The 20708-nt window shown below is 45.3% G+C and overlaps 1 protein-coding gene across 5 annotated transcripts in view; it reads right to left on the reverse strand.

Annotated features, from left to right (window-relative positions):
* ATG13 (autophagy related 13) overlaps positions 1-20635 on the reverse strand; it is a 60394-nt gene extending 39759 nt beyond the window's left edge. For 4 of the 5 annotated variants that reach the window (XM_030559908.1, XM_030559909.1, XM_030559907.1 and 1 more), the window contains exons 1-3: positions 20053-20635; positions 5070-5151; positions 4083-4163 (exon numbers count right to left, since the gene is read on the reverse strand). In XM_030559908.1, coding sequence (XP_030415768.1) covers positions 4083-4163; positions 5070-5138 — 150 coding nt within the window. In that variant the 5' untranslated portion in view covers positions 5139-5151; positions 20053-20635. Of the gene's footprint in view, positions 1-4082; positions 4164-5069; positions 5152-16838; positions 16897-20052 lie in introns of all 5 variants that reach the window. The other variant, XM_030559906.1, reaches the window with a different exon arrangement.
* Positions 20636-20708: the final 73 nt, after the last annotated feature.

A 20708-nucleotide genomic window follows, 5' to 3' on the forward strand; every position in this document is an offset into this window, starting at 1 on the left:
AGGTAATGCAAGTGTTAGACATCTACGTGTTAAAGAGAATACTGATTTTTTTAAAAAGTGTGTGGAAGGAAATACTTCGTACACACTAAAAAAAAAAATGAACAACACAGCAGCTAACAGTCTGTCAGGACAGTTTAAGTGTAGCAGCAGAGGTACAGATATCTAAGACTCAGAAAAGAATAAAGAAAACAAAAGAACAGTAAAATAGAATATTGCTAAAATACAGCAGTTAACAGAGGCCAGGCCAAAAAAAAGTCTCACTTGTGAAAAATGAAATATAAAAATAAAATGTGAGCTGCTTCATTTAGAGGAAGCCCAGTGAAAAATGAAAAGTTATTTTTATGGCCAAACTTCTGGCAAAGTGTATGAAGTGGGAGATCAGGTACTTCTGCAATATGTCTCAGATAAAAAGCCCTTTCCAAAAGCCAGTTGGGAGGATTGCTACTATGTAACGGACAAGGATAGGGCATCAGTATATCTAGTTCAGGTAAAAGATTAGAAAGGGGTGGTAAACTGATGGTAGATTGCATGCTATGCAGCTGAAACCATACAGGGGAAAGGACAGAAGTGAATCTACTGATGTAAAAAGAGAGAAGTGAGAATATTTGTTTTCTCTCCCAGGTGTTGGTCACCATGGGAGGCATAATGTGCATTGCATTGGGGTTCACTTAATTTGTGATACAGCAGAACAAGATTGTGATAGTGTATGGGGGGGGTGTGTCACCCTAGCCCAGTGGTTCCCAAACTTTAACAACCCTTAAACCCCTTTCACAATAATGTCAAGTCTTGTGAACCCCCTCCTAAAAGTGAATATTTCCATAGATTTTCTCCCTTACCTCAGCGTAAATTATAAAAGCAGTGATCTTGGAAACACAAAATTTGTTTTTATGACATGCTTATTGCACACTATTAATTATTATTTATCATGACAGTATTTTTATTACATTATGAAAATGGCAACACTCTTCCCAAGATCTTACTTTTGTAGCTTGTATCATTTTTGATTAAGCCTGTCATATGACAAGGCTCCTATCAGAAAAAAAGGGTGCGAGGGCAAAGCCCTCATGCACCCTGGGCCCTACGGGGTACTGCTGGAAAAGGGGGGAGGGCAAGGAATAAAAGGGGAGGAACCCATGGGGGGGCGCCCTGATGTGGGAGCAGCATGTGACCCTTGTTGCCCCCCCGTACTAGCACCTCTAGCTCCTATGTTTCATCAAGGAGTATCAGATGTGAAACAGCATGAAGGTATTTAAGAAGCCAACTCAAAGAGTTCCTCCTACACAAGCATTCAGGTCTTGAGCAGTCCACGCAAACAAACAAAGCTTACACTTGTTCTTCTTAATAAATTTAAAGAACAACACTAGCAGCCTATGTAATTTTAAAAAGAAGCAAAAAATATCCACCTCTCTTTTTATTTCGTAAAAGGAGTCTTGAAGTTTAAATCTCCTCAGTGTGATAGACATGCTTGCGTTGATCTGCTTAGCTCTTTGAAGTCCCCAAGAGCTCCGGGCTGCTGGCTCCATGCTTCCCGAGAACCCCCTGTAACATTTCGTGAACATCCCAGTTTGGGAACCACTGCCCTAGCCCTATGGTTCCTGGGTAAACATCCAGAAAAGCCTAGTGTTCTGATACAGATTGCAGAACAGCCAACGTGGAGGATCCTGCTGCACAAACAACTCTTCAGGAGCAGGGACTTGGACGTGAACTAGGGGGAGACAGTTTGTTTAAATGGGATGGTAATGGCTAATCTAAAAATTAATGGCATGCAGTTAACACATACAGGAAATATTAGAGTTACTTTACCAGCTCATTGAACTACCGCCCGGGAGTCTAACATGCCAGACCTTCTCTCTGAACGGGATTAAGGATGGTCAAAGTAACACTACCACTCCTGAACATAATGGAGTAACAATGCCTCCTACTCCAGAATTTAAGCAAGATGACGAACCATCCACAGAAACAGAAGCAGAACCTGACAATGGATTAGTGATAAATTGTGATCATCAGACTACGTATAGTAATGTATAATACCAAATGATCTCTGTATTGAATTTAACCCATTTTACTTTACCACAGGAGATCTGTCATGCAAAATATATGCACTTCTATATGTGAATGATATCAAAAGCACTGCAAAATTTCAGAGAGTCAATGGATGGGGTGGAACTGGAGGAAATTTGGTGGCATGAGACGTGAAAGTGTCAGGGGAAGACAGACAGAAACAGTAATAGGAGTTGGGAACATCAGCATGGAATCATATGGATATCACAAGTATTGTGGGAAGAAAATGAGAGTTCAATTACAAAACCTTTTAAGTGAAAAACAACAGAAATGAGGATCTAGGGAGGATTTAAAGGAAATTCAGGATGCTAGAACAACAGGATAGGTATTTAGGGAAGTGGAAGTAGCAATCAATTAAATGGAAAAATTACAAACCATTTTAATGTATCAAATGTTCATAGTATGGCAGCTTCCTAATACAGGAGCTACAGGGAGGACTAAAGGAAATTCAATGGGGGTAGGAGATGCTCGTTCATAAAAATAAGATGCTGGAACAATGGACAAAAGTAAAACAAGTATATTGGTGCAGGGTTAGGCGCTACTCAATAATCTATTATGCTGAGAAAAGATGCAAGCTTGATGAAACATGGATCCTTCCTATGGTACTAGCAGTACCAGCAGCCACAGGACTAAGCGAGGCATTGAGAGTGTATAGTGTCCAGTCCATAGGTATGTTGGAAACAACCATGAGAGGTTACATCTTAAAGGAATGCGTCACGTCCTCAGATATTGGTAAGGATATGTGGGGGAGACTGGAAATTCCCAGATACCTCATGTTGTTCCAAGAGGCATGGCACTTGGTTATATCACTGTGATGTACTGCATTGCTGGCATGGGGGTTCATCTTGGATGAAGAAACCTGAAATTGTACAGTACAGCTGAGGCAATGGGAACAAGATCAAGCAAAGGTTGCAAAGGCTGGAGAAGGTAAATATTGTGTAGCCACATGGATCAGACACTTCCAATATGGGACACAAATATGTTATGACTGGCCAATGTTTTGCTTAGTTCCAAAAAAGAGTTGCCCACATAGGGGACAAGATAATTTTTCCAGTTCCCCAGCATGAGATCCACAATATACCAGCTGATGCCCCTCTGACTGATGCTACCATACACACTGTGGTACAGCTAAGCAGAGTCATATCATCACTGCATTGAAATGTGCAGGCGTTAATGAGGAGACACCCAGAACATTTGTTGACCTTCAGACAAGACAGTCAAAATATTCAGAGTGATACAGATAGACTGGGCAATGCTCCATGGTGGGAATTAGTATACAATACCAGGAAACATTCAAGGATATGAACGACATCAGTGGAGTTTGTAATTGTCAAGCCATACTAGTAGTGAAGTTAATTGCATTGATTTAGAAGGTTAGGAGCTTGGTTAGACAGTTGGGAAGAGAAGAGAGGTATATGAAATACAAACATTGATGAAGCCTTAGAAAAGATTCGGTGGCTTCACGGAGGGGAGTGTTGGGGGCAAAGTAACTGATCACCACTTGCTGAGTGTTTCACCTTCAAAAGGATTTGTAAGACCCAGCTGCTGAGTAAGTGAATCACAGTCCAACACAGCTAAATCCCAGATTGGCTTACATTTTTTATTTACTAATAAACATTTGTTTTGGCTCTAATTAGATTCTTGTACATTGGGTACTAAGGCAAAACACACCCCTCTGTCCTCACTTAGTTCCTGTATGCACCCATGGAGAATCCAGAAGCCCCCCATTACCCTTAAATACCTCACCTCTGATCAGGGCCTCAAACTTCTGAATGAAAAGGTAAAGACCTTTCTTCAGAACTTAGATATGAGTCTTGGTCATCTGGTAGAAGTGACTGGTGAGAATCACAAACCTCTCCTCAGCCCGGGAAGAGGCCAGGGTGGCACTGTATATACCCAGATATAAAATCAACACATTGTACAGTATTGTTTTTATATCTTACTTAAAGCATTCCCCATATTATCAGCATGATAAAGTAGATGAGAGAGATATGGGATTGCTATAAGTAACATGACTTTACCCAGTCAGAGCCTGTTGGAGAGGATGATGATCGAGTACAGATTTTCTCTCCAAGTCGGGCCTGGACAATCACTTGTACAGTCTGAAAGAGAAAGCCAAAAATTGCTGATTTCTAGAGCACTCTAGGGCCCTCAGCCTGCATTGCATGCCAATTCTGGGCAGCTGGACACGTAAAATGGCCTCACTTTTGGAAAAGGATTAAGCAAACCCCACTGATCCTAAATTCTAATCTCCTTCCACTATAGTCACCTAAGGCGTTACTTATAACTGCAGCGGGTAAACGTGTTTTGGACAGAGGCATGCTTTTAAGTTGACCATGTCCCTGTAACAATAATAAGGAATCACTGCAGCCATTTCATAATCAGTGGTCGTAGCATTTGAATCAATTCTACCAAAAACTATGGAACTTCACCCTGGAGCCGGAGATACATAAAGAGGTAACCTGGATCTATCGGTTGATGCATTTACTGCAGTGATGGATGTGCTATATCTACCTACCTAAACAGGACAGGGAACTACTTAGGGGTTTCAATTTTTAGTTACCTGTGAACGTGTAACAAAATTATAATAGCAAAATACTTTGAGTACTATATAAGAACCTAGATGGACAGAAAGAGAAGATCAGGACTCAGCAGGAAATACTACTTAAGTGAAGAAGACAAACTTGTCCAGGCTGCTTGATGAAGTAACAACTAGTCAATTTCACAGGGGAAAGTGGCACAGAGCTAACAAGGGCATTCTGGTCCCACAGTTGGGCTTTACAGCAGGACAATTTTGCTGAAAAACAGCCCTTTTCTGGAAAATAAATGTATAAAACAGAAATCTTCTACCTACATTTACCTTCGGTTCTTCTCAGTTTGGTTATTAACAGATATAAAAGCCTATGACTCTCTCCATGGGGAGTTGTTGTTTAACTTCAGTATAAATGAAGGTGAATTCAGAGGAGAGGGTTCCTACCAATGTCCCAATAACAAGAAACACAAATTACCTTCAGAGCAAAAAATTTGATGAACTTGTCCAGGTCCTTCCTGTCCTGGGAGTTGAGATCGGTGTCCATTGCACATGAAAATCTGAAACATATAGCAAACATGGAAATAAAACTTTCACACACCCTTCTACTTTGATCTTGGGGTTTGGGGCAGCTGCTTCAAAACTCTGGGCCATATGATACGGTATATAAACCCCACACTGGAAAGGAAGGGGTTATGAAGCTGCTTGGAGCCCAGGTGGTCCCACCCCACTGCACTTGCAAAGTCTGCCCAGGCTGGAGGAGGAGCTTAAAGAGAAGTAGAGTAGTTCACTTGCAAGTAGATAGTAGAAGTGAGTTGATCCACATTCTGTGGTCCTGGGAAGCAGCACCACAGGTGCTCTTGTTGCCTGAAGCCTGGCTATGGTGGCCTGACCAAGCCTGCAGAGAGGTGATGGGATATTCTGAAGGTCTGAAACTGTATCTTTACTCTGTGGGAAGAGAGGGGAGGTATGAAGTGATCCAGGGAGACAGTTGTATAGCACTTCAGGGTGCAGCACTTAGTTGCTCACGCTTGGGTCTTGGATTGGAAGCTGGTGGCGGGGGTGGTCTCCCTTACCAAGCCCTAGAGAGGGACAACTGCAGGAATCAAGCCTGTGGTGGGGAACCTAGCTGGGGGAAGATCCTGAAGATAGTCCAGACCCTTCTATGAGACCCTGACTCAGAGGGAAGGCCTCAATCCCTCACTTGATCCTGAAAGCCTCTCTGTTACTGGGATCTTTATATATACTCTGAAAGGGGTAGATTTGAAAGACTGACCCGGGCTGGAGGGCTGAATCTTTGAGAGGCCAGACCATCACAGGGTGGAGCAGCAGTGGAAAAGGGGAATGCCTGGGAAGAACTCAACCTGCAACACCCCTACTCAACCACCAAGCTGCACTCGCGGAAAGTGTTCCCCTTCAACAGGCTATTAGAGACCAACATAAGAACTCATAAGCATCAAGGCCACTGCCTGCCAGAGGTCTGACATACCGGACTTCTGGGGGTTAAAATCATGTGAGATTCAAAGAGAACTAGGAAGAAAAGGAATGCAAAGGAGGGTTAAAATTAGCACAGTTACAAGCCCTTTTTGATTTTTCAGCCAGATTACTGAAGAAAGCATTCCTGGTCCTATATACAGGGTGATCAATTGTGATAGGCTGGATTTCAGATGACAGGACACGTTAAGGTGTTGAAATTCGTAGCACTCAAATAACAAACCAGGCCTGTTGGCACTAGGATCCTGAAGGTCTCAGCTCCATTATTAGCAGGTACTGAAGTCATACATAATACATAATAGCAGCTCTGCCTCTGGAGAAAATGGAGTCTAACTACACTACTAGCCCCTTGCTTAGGCTGACACTGAATATGGCTTCCATTGCTTTATTAGTAATGTTCTCTAGGCTGCAGGTTTAGCTACTAACTGTAGGATATATTTTACCAAGTAGAGGCGAGACAAGTCCCAAGTTTCCTTGTGTGATGGGCTGTACAAATGCCACACCAGAGAGGAAGAGGTTCAAAAACTGCTTTGGGCTTAGAACTCTGGAAAAGTGCAAAGTATGACTGCTGTAAAATATACTTGTATTTCTGAAGCTCCTCTTATCCAGAAAGAACTTATCATACAAATATTATTATGGACCACCTTGCTAATCACTGAAATGCAGTCACTGCTGGAGTGGGAAGCATGGTCAGTTTAAGAGCACACAGCAACACTGCACAAAAATTTAGCACCAGAAGAATATTATCTGATTGAAACTAGAATGTCACAACACAAATTAAAGTTTGATAAGGGCACAGAGGATAACCATCCCGCTCACACAGGAAGTGCTGTATGATCTTAATGACCAAAAGTGGCCAGAATCTTCATCTTACATCTCAACTAAATAATGACAGTATTTTAGTTAGTGCTCTGCAAACACCATTTGAAAAGAGGCCACTCCAGCAGTACAGTACTATACTGCCCCATGTTGGGGCAGCAGGTCAGCACTGATTTAATACAAGCCTACCTTGCAATTTAGGTTGTAGTTGTAGTGTGGATAGGCATACCTGTGCAAGCTTAAAAGTAGCTAGAACAGGCAATATTGCCACTGAAGACATTGTGGCATGGACCCCAGTGTGGGCTAGGAACTCGAGTATGTACCCACGGTCCTCAGCTGTCTTGTAATCAGGCACTAGTCCACACCGAAGCCCATGCCACATCTTCACTGCCATTGTTACCTGCGTGAACTAGATTAAAGCTAGCATGAGTATGCCTACTGCAGTACAGCTACAGATCTGCAGTGTAGAGGGAAGAGAACTGTCTACTGAATGATCAGAGAGGAAAAGGAAGGTCTTATTTGTATTCATACTGCCCCTCGAGCCTGGCACTGTTCTTATAATACTTAATGATCTCATATGAAAACAATTGGTGTAAATCAGTTAGCTTTAACTAGAGAGAAGTGATCTATCCTGTCAGAAGTCATTAACTCCACTACCAGAAGAACTAGACTCCCCTATCCCCTCTGATCCAGTCAGGTTGGGCGTGTAACCCAGTCCCTGTAGTGCAAGGAAGGATGTGAAAGGAAACCTGGCTTCTGAGCCAAATCCTTTCTGGCCCCTAGACATGAAATTGATATAGGAATCAATGATTATCAAAGCCATGTCCCCATTTGCAGAGCTCTCTTGTTCTGGTAGGAACTGAGAGTGCTTCAGAAACACCACAAAAAGCCCCTGGGGGAGGGAATAGGAATGCTCAGCATAACTCAAGAGTGAACTCTCTGGCCAATTAAAGAGCAGTGTAAACTGGCTCTGAGTAAGAAGTCTTTGCTAAGCAAGGATGGTGACACTCAGATTATCAAGATGAGAAGCACCTTTATAAATAACCAAGAGAAAGTAGACATATTGGTCTTGAAGGCAGAGTGAAATGAGAGGCTTTTCTGAAATACTTCTGAGGTGGGAAGTACCCCTGTCTGATAGCTCTCATAATACATAAAGAACCCCTACTGGAGAGGAGGGAACCTTCTGATGCTAGAATGTGCGCACCATTCCCGATGCAGTATGTGCTGCTGCTACAACAGCAATGTGACCCTGGCCTCAGAACACGTTGTGATTTTTGACATGCAAAATTTTCCTAAAGAACACAAGTGAGAGAAAGAAAATGGCAATTTTTAATATTTTATAGCTAAGCCAAATCTGAATAGAATCTCATGGGATAAAGGCACTTCGATAGCCAGAGGGAATTTTCCCTACCAAATATGAAAGATCTACTGGAAACAATGAGCTTCTAGAAAAAGGTGCCAATAATCCTTTGTAACAGAAAGCGCTGGGTAACCTAACACAGGAATCACTACCATCTCCCCTATATTACATGAGTGTTTGAAAACAATGTTAATCTGTTTATTCTCTTGTTTTCCTAACCTGAGACTCAGTCTCAAATATCATCTTCTGAGGATGGTTAAGAGCAAAGTAGAGATCAATTCCTTTGCTCAGTTTGGGTTGAGGTGTAGTGTCATTGTTACCTGTGAAAGGACAGAACTGACAGTTATATATGGAACCTGCTAAACTCAGCTGCCAACAATAGTAACAGTGTGTGTGGGTCACTTCACTGTGTGATCATCCCAAAATCTAGCCACTATATAGAGAGTCAGGCCATGCCTATACTGAGAAAGAACCTAAACAGATATGATTATTCTGCCTGTGTAGACACACTTATTCCAGTAGAAGAGGGTCTTTTTGGTTTAGCTTGGGAAGTGCTTTAAGCTAAACTGAAAACAAAAAACAAAAATAAAACAAAAAAAATCCACCCTTATACCAGAATAAGTGTCCACATAGAATTTATGCCAGTATAACTAGAATGATATAGCCAGTAAAACTTTCTGTAAACAAAGCTGTAAGTCCCAGCAACACAGCATCTATATGGCATGCAGTTATGTTATCCATGAATGTGTGATCATGTTTGGTCACTCAACTTCTTTTCACAGTGCTCTATTAACTGAAAGAAGAGAGCAGGTCTCTGAATTTTTCTTAGTAGTGAATCAGCAGCTGCACTGATCTGCAGGGCTAGGGATTCATGGCTCAGAGCTGGCTGAATTGGAGCCTCTTAAAATATTCAGATTTTCAGATAAAAAGTTCAACTGTGCTCTAAACTTTCCTGCAAACTCTTCACTTTATTTTTCCAATGACAAACTTCTTTAAAACTGTTATAACCTTAGTCCCAGATTTGGACCTTAGCGTCCAAAATATGGGGGTTAGCATGAAAGCCTCCAAGCTTAGTTACCAGCTTGGACCTGGTACTTGCTGCCACCACCCAAAAAATTAGAGTGTTTTGGGGCACTCTGGTCCCCCTGAAAAACCTTCCCTGGGGACCCCAAGACCCAAATCCCTTGAGTCTCACAGCAAAGGGAAATAATCCTGTTTCCCTTCCCCCGTCCAGGTGCTCCTGGAGAGATACACAGACACAAGCTCTGTGAAACTACACAGAGTGATTCCCCCTCTCCGTTCCCCAGTCCTGGGAACAAAAAGGACTTTCCTATTCCCCAGAGGGAATGCAAAATCAGGCTAGCCAATTCAACACACACAGACCTCCCCTGATTTCTTCCTCCCACCAATTCCCTGGTGAGTACAGACTCAATTTCCCTGAAGTAAAGAAAAACTCCAACAGGTCTTAAAAGAAAGCTTTATATAAAAAGAAAGAAAAAATACAAATAGTCTCTCTGTATACAGATGACACAATACAGGGCAATTGCTTAAAAGAATATTGAATAAACAGCCTTATTCAAAAAGAATACAAATCAAAGCACTCCAGCACTTATATTCATGCAAATACCAAAGAAAAGAACCCATATAACTTACTATCTGATCTCTTTGTCCTTACACTTAGAAACAGAAGATTAGAAAACAGAACTACTTCTCCAAAGCTCAGAGACAGCAGGCAGACAGACAAAAGACCCAGACACACAATTCTCTTCACCCAAAGTTGAAAAAATCCGGTTTCCTGATTGGTTCTCTGGTCAGGTGTTTCAGGTGAAAGAGACATTAACCCTTAGCTATCTGTTTATGACACGCCCCCCAAATTGCAGACAGTGGGGAAGCTCACTGGCAGCAATTTCCTTCTAGAACTTGAAAATAACCAGGGTAATACAACACATGCACCTTTACATATACCACTAAGTATATAACTAACAGACTGTTACATTTTAAGAACACTTTTTAACTACTGGATTCTGGGAAACTCTCACGGGAGAGTGCATCAGCAACTTTGTTAGAAGCTCCTGTGATGTGTTGAATTTCAAAATGAAAATCTTGGAGAGCTAAACTCCAACGAAGAAGTTTCTTGTTGTTCCCCTTGGCAGTATGAAGCCACTTTAGTGCAGCATGGTCAGTTTGTAGTTGGAACCGCCGTCCCCAAACATATGGGCGTAGCTTTTGCAGGGCGTACACAATGGCATAGCATTCCTTTTCACTGACTGACCAGTGACTTTCCCTCTCAGACAGTTTCTTGCTGAGGAACACGACAGGATGGAAGTTGTGATCTGTTGCTTCCTGCATGAGCACTGCTCCTATACCACGCTCAGATGCATCTGTGGTTACTAGGAATGGCTTGTCAAAATCCGGGGCCCTGAGTACAGGGTCAGACATGAGTGTTGCCTTAAGTTGGGTAAAGGCCTTTTGACACTCATCAGTCCACTTAACTGCATTTGGCTGGGTCTTTTTGGTCAGGTCGGTCAATGGGGCAGCGATTTGGCTGTAGTGTGGTACAAATCGCCTGTAGTATCCGGCCAAGCCTAAGAAGGATTGGACCTGTTTCTTTGACCTTGGGACAGGCCACTTTTGGATAGCATCCACCTTGGCCTGTAGGGGGTTTATGGTTCCTCGACCCACCTGGTGCCCCAGGTAAGTCACTCTGTTTTGGCCTATTTGACACTTTTTGGCCTTAACAGTTAGTCCTGCCTGCCTGATGCGCTCAAAGACCGTTTCCAGGTGGAGTAGGTGTTCGGGCCAGGAGTCGGAAAAAATGGCCACATCATCGAGGTAGGCAACTGCAAATTCTCCCAGTCCAGCTAGTAGACCATCTACCAGCCTCTGGAAGGTGGCGGGTGCATTTCGAAGGCCGAAAGGAAGGACATTGAATTCATACACCCCCGCATGGGTGACGAATGCTGACCTCTCCTTGGCAGGTTCATCTAGTGGTACTTGCCAGTACCCCTTGGTTAAGTCTATTGTAGAGATGAACTGGGCACGTCCCAACTTCTCCAATAGCTCATCAGTGCATGGCATTGGATAGTTGTCCGGACGAGTTACCGCATTTAGCTTACGGTAGTCCACGCAAAAGCGTATTTCCCCATCTGGTTTGGGTACCAGAACCACTGGAGATGCCCATGCACTGGTCGATGGGCGGATTATACCCATCTGTAGCATGTTTTGGATCTCCCGTTCTATAGCAGCTTGGGCATGAGGAGACACTCGGTAGGGTGGGGTTCTGATTGGGTGAGCATTACCTGTGTCAATGGAGTGGTATGCCCGTTCAGTCCGTCCTGGGGTGGCTGAGAACAATGGGGCGAAGCTAGTGCACAGCTCCTTAATTTGTTGCCGCTGCAGACGTTCCAGGGTGGTTGAGAGGTTCACCTCTTCCACGCCACCGTCTTTTTTTCCGTCGTAGTAGACACCGTCAGGCCACTCAGCATCATCTCCCTGGACTGTAAACTGACAAACCTGTAAGTCTCTGGAATAGAAAGGCTTGAGAGAATTAACATGGTACACTTTAGGCTTTAGTGAGGAATTGGGAAATGCTATGAGGTAGTTTACAGCTCCCAGGCGCTCTTGGACCGTGAATGGCCCTTCCCATGATGCTTCCATCTTATGGGCCTGTTGCGCCTTCAAGACCATAACCTGGTCTCCTACCTTGAAGGAACGTTCTCTGGCATGTCTGTCATACCAGGCCTTTTGCTCTTCCTGAGCATCCTTTAGGTTCTCTCTAGCAAGGGCTAAAGAGTGTCGGAGGGTGCTCTGTAGGTTGCTTACAAAGTCCAGAATGTTAGTTCCTGGAGAAGGCGTAAACCCCTCCCATTGCTGCTTCACCAACTGTAATGGCCCCTTAACCTCGTGACCATACACAAGTTCAAATGGTGAAAACCCTAAACTGGGATGTGGTACAGCCCTGTAGGCAAACAGCAACTGCTGCAACACTAGGTCCCAATTATTGGAGAATTCGTTGATGAATTTTCGTATCATGGCCCCCAAAGTTCCATTGAACCTTTCCACCAGGCCATTGGTTTGATGGTGGTACGGGGTGGCAATCAAGTGATTCACCCCATGAGTTTCCCACAGTTTTTCCATGGTCCCTGCCAGGAAATTAGACCGTGAATCTGTAAGGATGTCAGAGGGCCAACCTACCCTGGCAAAGATGTCTGTTAGGGCCAGGCACACAGTGTTAGCCCTGGTGTTGCCTAGAGCTACTGCTTCTGGCCATCGGGTAGCAAAGTCTACTAAAGTTAGTACGTACTGCTTTCCTCTGGGCGTCTTTTTTGGGAAAGGGCCCAGAATATCCACAGCTACTCGCTGAAATGGGACCTCAATTATGGGGAGTGGCTGGAGAGGGGCCTTGACCTGGTCTTGAGGCTTTCCCACTCTTTGGCATACCTCACAAGACCGGACATACTTGGCAACATCCTTGCCCATCCCCTCCCAGTGGAAGGACTTCCCCAACCGGTCCTTGGTTCTGTTCACCCCAGCATGGCCACTGGGATGATCATGGGCTAAGCTTAAGAGCTTCCCCCGGTACTTAGTTGGAACCACCAACTGTTTTTGCGGCTGCCATTCTTCCCGGTGTCCACCAGAAAGAATTTCCTTGTATAAAAGTCCTTGGTCTATAACAAACCGGGATCGATTAGAAGAGCTGAGAGGCGGTGGGGTGCTCTGTGCCGCCGCCCACGCTTTCTGAAGGCTGTCATCTGCTTCCTGCTCAGCCTGGAACTGTTCCCTTGAGGCTGGGGTCACCAGTTCTTCCTCAGACTGTGGACTTGGGCTTGGTCCCTCTGGAAGCGATGTAGGTGATGGGGTTGTTTCCGTTGCTGGTGAACCGCTGTCTGCTGGTGCACCTGAGGGTATTTCAGGCTCTGGCTGAGCCTTTTGGGTATGGCTGTCGTGTGTTTCTGCCAGTTCTGGCTCGCTGGCGCCCTCTGGCGTTGAGGTTGAAGATGTGGTTGCACTTGCTGGTGCTGGTTGCTGTTCCAGTTCCGGGCCTGGGACTGGAGGTGCTGTGGCTGTTTCAGTGGTAGGCATGGAATCCGGGTCCACTACCTCTGTCTGGGTCTCTGGTAACACAGACGGGGCGTCTGTGGACGGCTCAGGAACAGGAATGGGTCTGGAAGCTTGCCTGGTTTGGCTACGGGTAACCATTCCCACTCTCTTGGCCCGCCTCACCTGGTTGGCCAAGTCTTCCCCCAGTAGCATGGGGATAGGATAATTGTCATAGACTGCAAAAGTCCACATTCCTGACCAGCCTTTGTACTGGACAGGCAGTTGAGCTGTAGGCAAGTCTACAGCTTGTGACATGAAGGGGTAAATTGTAACTTTGGCCTTTGGGTTGATGAATTTGGGGTCAACGAAGGATTGGTGGATAGCTGACACTTGTGCCCCCGTGTCTCTCCACGCAGTAACCTTCTTTCCGCCCACTCTCAAATTTTCCCTTCGCTCCAAGGGTATTTGAGAGGCATCCGGGCCTGGGGATCTTTGGTGTGATGGTGGTGTAATGAATTGCACTCGCATGGTGTTCTTGGCACAGTTGGCCTTGATATGTCCTGGTTCATTACACTTAAAGCATCTTCCATCTGATGGGTCACTGGGCCGAGGTGAGTTACTGGAGACTGGTGAGGTTGAAGGGTAGGGTATCTGTGGCTTTACTTGGGTGGTATGTGGGGTCTTTGGCTGTCCTCGGTTGTAGGGTTTATGGTCTGTGTGCCCCCTGGGGTAATCATTCCCCTTGACAGTAGCTTTCTTGCTTTCTGCCAGTTCCATCCATTTGGCTCCAATCTCCCCCGCCTCAGTGATATCTTTGGGATTTCTATCTTGTATGTACCGTGTGATGTCTTCAGGAACACCATCCAAGAACTGCTCCATTTGTATGAGGAGGTTCAGTTCTTCCAAGGTTTGAATGTTGTTTTCTGTTAGCCAGGCCTCATAGTTTTTTGCAATGTAGTAGGCGTGTTTGGGAAATGACACCTCTGGTTTCCACTTTTGGGTTCTGAAACGCCGACGGGCATGATCTGGGGTTATCCCCATCCTGTATCTGGCCTTGGTTTGAAAAAGTTTATAGTCATTCATTTGCCGCTTAGGCATTTCAGCTGCCACCTCTGCTAAAGGTCCACTGAGGTGTGGCCTTAATTCTACCATGTACTGGTCTTCGGGAATGCTGTACCCAAGACAGGCTCTTTCAAAATTTTCCAAGAAGGCCTCGGTGTCATCACCTGCCTTGTAGGTGGGAAATTTTCTGTGCTGTGGAGCAGTAATTGGCGCCGGGTTGTTAGGGGTGGCTGGCACATGCAGCCCAGCTTTTGCCAACTCCAGTTCATGTTTTCTCTGTTTTTCCTTCTCTTCATTCTCTTTTTGTTGTTGTTCCATTTCTTTTTGTTGTTTTTCCATTTCTTTTTGGTGTTTTTCCATGTCTCGGCGGTGGGCCGCCTCATCTTCTGCTTGTTTCCTTCGGTAGGCCACCTCTTCTTCTTCTAGTTTTCTTTTGTGTGCTGCCTCTTGGGCTGCCTGTTCTCTTTGGAAGGCTGCCAGTTTCATGTTTTCTTCCTTTTCTTTTATCTCCATCTCTTTTTGTTTTATTTCTAGTTCCTGTTTGTGTTTTTCCATCTCTCGCCTGCGTTCAGCTTCTTTGAATTGGTCTTCGGCCTCCATTTTTGTCCTGGTAGACATGGTTCCTGTTTTCTTGTGTTGGGGTGCCCTCCGGTGTTTCTCTTTTGAACTGCAGGCTCTGTTCCCTCCTGGAGTCTGCCTAGCAACAGTACTTTTTTTTCCCTTTCTCTCTCTAGCTAATGTTCAATGAAGGGAAACCAGAAAAACCACTTTATTTGCATGCATATAAGTGCTGGTACTTGCCTCCTAATGGGAGGGCTATTGCATGACAAAAGACCCTCAACAGTCTCTTAATGGCTTCTCGCTTAACATGCAAACCACAAACTGCCAGATAGAGCAGAAAAAAAAATTCTCTCTGGTTCCCTTTTAAAACCAATTGTTTCTCTCTGCTAAAAAGCCCTTAGCAGAGAAAAGAAAAATATAATATTCCTACTGGCTTCTGGATTCTGTCTATCTCCCAACCGCTGCCACTTGTGTTATAACCTTAGTCCCAGATTTGGACCTTAGCGTCCAAAATATGGGGGTTAGCATGAAAGCCTCCAAGCTTAGTTACCAGCTTGGACCTGGTACTTGCTGCCACCACCCAAAAAATTAGAGTGTTTTGGGGCACTCTGGTCCCCCTGAAAAACCTTCCCTGGGGACCCCAAGACCCAAATCCCTTGAGTCTCACAGCAAAGGGAAATAATCCTGTTTCCCTTCCCCCCTCCAGGTGCTCCTGGAGAGATACACAGACACAAGCTCTGTGAAACTACACAGAGTGATTCCCCCTCTCCGTTCCCCAGTCCTGGGAACAAAAAGGACTTTCCTATTCCCCAGAGGGAATGCAAAATCAGGCTAGCCAATTCAACACACACAGACCTCCCCTGATTTCTTCCTCCCACCAATTCCCTGGTGAGTACAGACTCAATTTCCCTGAAGTAAAGAAAAACTCCAACAGGTCTTAAAAGAAAGCTTTATATAAAAAGAAAGAAAAAATACAAATAGTCTCTCTGTATACAGATGACACAATACAGGGCAATTGCTTAAAAGAATATTGAATAAACAGCCTTATTCAAAAAGAATACAAATCAAAGCACTCCAGCACTTATATTCATGCAAATACCAAAGAAAAGAAACCATATAACTTACTATCTGATCTCTTTGTCCTTACACTTAGAAACAGAAGATTAGAAAACAGAACTACTTCTCCAAAGCTCAGAGACAGCAGGCAGACAGACAAAAGACCCAGACACACAATTCCCTTCACCCAAAGTTGAAAAAATCCGGTTTCCTGATTGGTTCTCTGGTCAGGTGTTTCAGGTGAAAGAGACATTAACCCTTAGCTATCTGTTTATGACAAAAACAAACTCATTTGTGCAGCTTGCACTTAGATTATGCCCCACAGCAAATATTTGGATTACTAGGTTAAAATAGAGAGATATTTCAGCATTAAACAGCCCCCTGCACCACCGGCACTGATTGTTAGCTAAATTTAATTAGCTCCTATCCAATTTCACATTTTCTGAAATGATCTGTTGTAGATTTCACACATTTTCATTCTGTTCCACACAACAATAATTTATGTTTATCTAGCTCCCCATATCTAATCTAAATCAGCTCCCTTGACTTCTGCTAGTTTTTAGTTCATCCTGCCTGAGGGATGTAGGGGGCTCTAGTAATAAAAACTGCCATATGCCTTTAGGACACCATGTAAATAAAGCACTTCCTTGTATTTACTATTTTGCAGTTATTAGTTTCAAAAAGGATACTATCAAATTCCCGATAGCCTCTTGCTCCAGCAGATGCCCCTTTTTATCTACCTGAATAATAAGCAGTAAAACCTCACAGAAAGAATCCTAATTAAGATTCCAAGTTAGTCACAACGTGTGTGTGTCACTCACAAAACACTTGAAAAGCCATTCCTTCTTTACTTACTTGCCAAGTACTGAGTGCAGGATCCTGTTCTCTTGGCAACAGTTGATGTCACCAGCACCTAAAGTGGAGCAAGGAGCATAGGACAATGCTCCACGTTAGGGGATTATAACTTCAGGGGAAACGCTGATTCCAGAACATGGGTCCTGGCAAGTCTAAAGCACGTCATTTGATGATTAGCATGTCTCCATGTATGTATGGGAGCACCTGATCATTAGCTCATGCCTGCTGAGGCTTTGTTATACAAAGATGAGTAACTCTGTTCCATTTCTAAAATGAATTTCCCTGCTGGTAAAAACTGCCAGAGAGACAGCGCTAGAGACTGAAGTCATCTGTTTAGTCACAGAAGTTACCTTACTTCCTCACACGGGCTACCATCAAAGTTAACCCCTTTCGTTCAAGTACCCACAAGGCCTCTCAGTTAAGTGCCTATTATGATAGGTTTTGCTATTGGGTCAGCTATTGTGCTAGGAGTGAGACCACCACCAATTAACTTCACTAAGGCTACTGAACAGCCAACAGATAGTAGTACCTTTTGGTACTACTGACCTGAGTCACACTTGAATCAGAGACCTACAAGTGAAAGGTTCCAGATTCTATTACAAATCCCCAAAGCCAGGTAGTCCTCTGCCAATCAAGTACCTTAGGCCAGGACTACACTATAGACTTATATTGATGTAACTACATTGCTCAGGGTTGTGAAAAATCTACACCTCTGAGCAATGTAGTTATACCGACCTAACCCCCGGTGTAGACAGCGATATGTTGGTGGCAGAGCTTTTCACGGAGGTGGATTAACTACATTGACAGAAGAAGCTCTGCCATCAGCATAGGAGTATCTTCACTTAAGTGCTGGATTGGTCCAGCTGCACCAATGCAGCATTTTAAGTGTATATCTGCTCTTACTGTCTTTTAACCCAATATGTGCAGCAATGATACAACTGGTGTTTATACCATATGGTTTTACCTGTGAATGGCTTGTCTGCCCTCCTTCCAATATCCACGTTCATGCAGTTGTGGTAATTCAAGTCTTTTTCTCCTTGCCTCCAAACAATGGATGTCAAAAGCAGGTGTTCAAAGGACAATCTCCACGCCCTGCTTCTCTAGCTAAAGCCATGCCCTTTCTAATGAGGGCACTAATGAGATGGGTAGAGTTTAAACAATATTAAGACCTACCCAATAGTTTGGCATTAAACACTTTTTCATATATATGTCAGAGTTACCTAAACTCTGTTCGACCAAGAGCCATGCTGGCAACCTGACATGAGCCTGACTGCTGCACCCAATTTTTGTGACAGAACAGGCTGCAGCAGCCTTCCCACAGAAACTATACAGTAAGTCCCAGCATACCATGCTATACTTTGATTTGAGCCACCTGGTTGCATGTGGATACCTGTAGTCTGTGTGTAAGGAGGCTGCACGTTAATATAGAAGGGATGACCACAGGGAGCACTGTTGAACTGCATGGGTAACATTTTGCAGAATGAAGTCTCATTTATGGTTGAGGCTCATATAAACAAAGTAAACAGAAAAGGAGTTTTAAAACCTGTTGTATGATGAGAATTACTCTAGCTGAATGGGTAAGAAATAAAAGGTAGGTAGGCCTCTTTACAAACTTTTGCACTCTTAGCCTGCACTGCCCTACAACTGGAACTCAGTTTGGCTCTCCAGCATTTACATTTGCAATACCACTATTCAAATTTGTTACACTATGTGACTAGGTGACATCTTAAAGGCATACAGAAGAGGCAAGAAGGGTTATCACTGCAGAAAAGGAGACCACATAAAAGCTCTGAACTATTATAGTTATATAGACATGCCCCAATAAGTTGATCCCCCAGATCTCTGAGCATATGTCTACACCAGGGGTGGGCAAACTACGGCCCATGGGACCGTCCTGCCTGGCCCCCAAGTTCCTGACCCCTCCCCTGCTGTCCCCTCTTGCCTGCAGCCTCAGCTCACTTGCTCTGTCACCGGCACAATGCTATGGGTGGCGTGGCAGTGAGGTCCAGGTGCAGCCAGGCGGTGTGACTGTAGCGCCGCCAGTCACCGGTGCTCCAGGCAGCATGGTAAGGGGGCAGGGAGCGGGGTTGCTGAATAGAGGGAAGGGGAGTTTGGGGTGGTGGTCATGGGGCAGGGGTGTGGATGATGGAAAGGGGGGAAACGGGGTTGAATGAGGGCAGGGGTCCTGGGGGGCAGTGAGGAAGATGAGGGGGCTGGATGGGGTGGCAGGGGGGCAGTTAGGGGAAGGGGTTCTGGGGGCAGTCATGGGACAGGGAAAAGAGGTGGTTGGATGGGGCAGGGGTCCCAGGGGAGCCATCAGGAATGAGAGGAGGAGTTGGATGGGGCAGTGAGGGTCTCGAGGCGGTCAGGAGACAGGAAGCGAAGGGAAGAAGATAGGAGGTGGGGGCTGGGCCACAACCCCCTCCCCTAACCCACCCTCCATACAATTTACAGAACCCAATACAGCCCTCAGGCCAAAAAGTTTGCCCAACCCACCTGCTCTACATTGAATTAAACTTTCTCAGTTGGCCCATATCACCTGACTCAGGATCACCCTACTAAGAGGCTGTTTGACTGCAGTGTCGACATTCAGACTCCAGCAAGTTAATCATTCAAGTAAACAAAAAGCATCTGACAGTTTCTCCACCTCTCCATAAATCTTTTCAGCTGCCACTGAGTTAACAAACTTACCAAAAACGTCACTTCTGGAGTGACCACGCATAAGTTTCTCCCCCAAACAGCACACATTTCAAGCATGTTAATAAGCAACTGAAAAGAGATTTAAGAATAGAAGTGCTATCTCATACCACAACTATAGTGTTGCTGTCTCAAGGCTAGACTATTGATTTAGATCAGTTAGGACTTTATCCTAAAATCTTTATGTTCTGAAGTCTTTTCATCACTTTAAATTGTAAGTACATAAAGATGTATCTGTAAAATTATTTTCAACACATGAAGACTAGCATATAACACTATGTAATAAAGAAAATTCTGAATCAAAATCTTCCTGAGCTGAAGGAGGCCTTGTTCTCCCTCCATCCCCATCCCCATCCAAGAGTTAGTCTGAGGTCCCACACCATGATCCCTGCTGCAGTACATGGAATGCCAAGCTCAGAATGGACAGACACCCCAGTCAGAAATACCACACAGACTGGGTGCAGTGAGTGTGGGCCACGGCTTCTACCTTTTGTACTTTCCCCTACTCGCACCATACCTGCAGGGAGGAGGCAGAGGTGATTGCTCTCGGTCTCATGCCGAGGAACTGGGGCTGACTGAGCCTAGCCTCTTTGCATGGCCAAACCCATCTAGACCTCTGGGATCTTCACAGGTCTTCTCGCTGGGCCACGGGACTAGGTGGTAGCTCAGTTTTAGGATCTCCTCAGTTCTCAGCCAGTGGAATGTTCCGAGCTGGCAGGGTTTGGTCCCAGTCTCGGTGACCAGCCCAAGATCTCTCCTCAGGGTCCAGCTCTAGCTACGGGGCTCCAGAAGTCTCCTCGCAGCCGGACCCGTGAACTCTTCGGCCCGGTCTCAGTGCCGCGCGCCCGTGCTCTCACTGCCCGTGAGCAGAGCCAGGCTCAGGGCCTGGCCCGGGGAGGGGCTCAATCCGGGGGGCTCCTGGTCCCTCCCTCAGCCTTTCAGCGCCGGGTGCCCGTGGGCCGATACCCGCCCGGCGAGGGGTCCCTGGCTCTCGGGCCCAGCCGTGCCCAGGGGAACTCGGGGCTCCACACGCCCGAGGCTCTAGGGTCTCAGTGCCTGGGGCCCCGCCGTCCGGGCCCGGGGGTCCCCAGTGTCCGCGCCCCGGGCTGGGGGGTGTCCTGGTCTCCTAGGGCCCCGGGCTCCCCCTTGCCGCAGCCGCCGCCATCGCTGCTG

Source organism: Gopherus evgoodei, chromosome 4 (genome assembly GCF_007399415.2).
Source record: "Gopherus evgoodei ecotype Sinaloan lineage chromosome 4, rGopEvg1_v1.p, whole genome shotgun sequence".
Classification (NCBI taxonomy): Eukaryota; Metazoa; Chordata; order Testudines; family Testudinidae; genus Gopherus; species Gopherus evgoodei.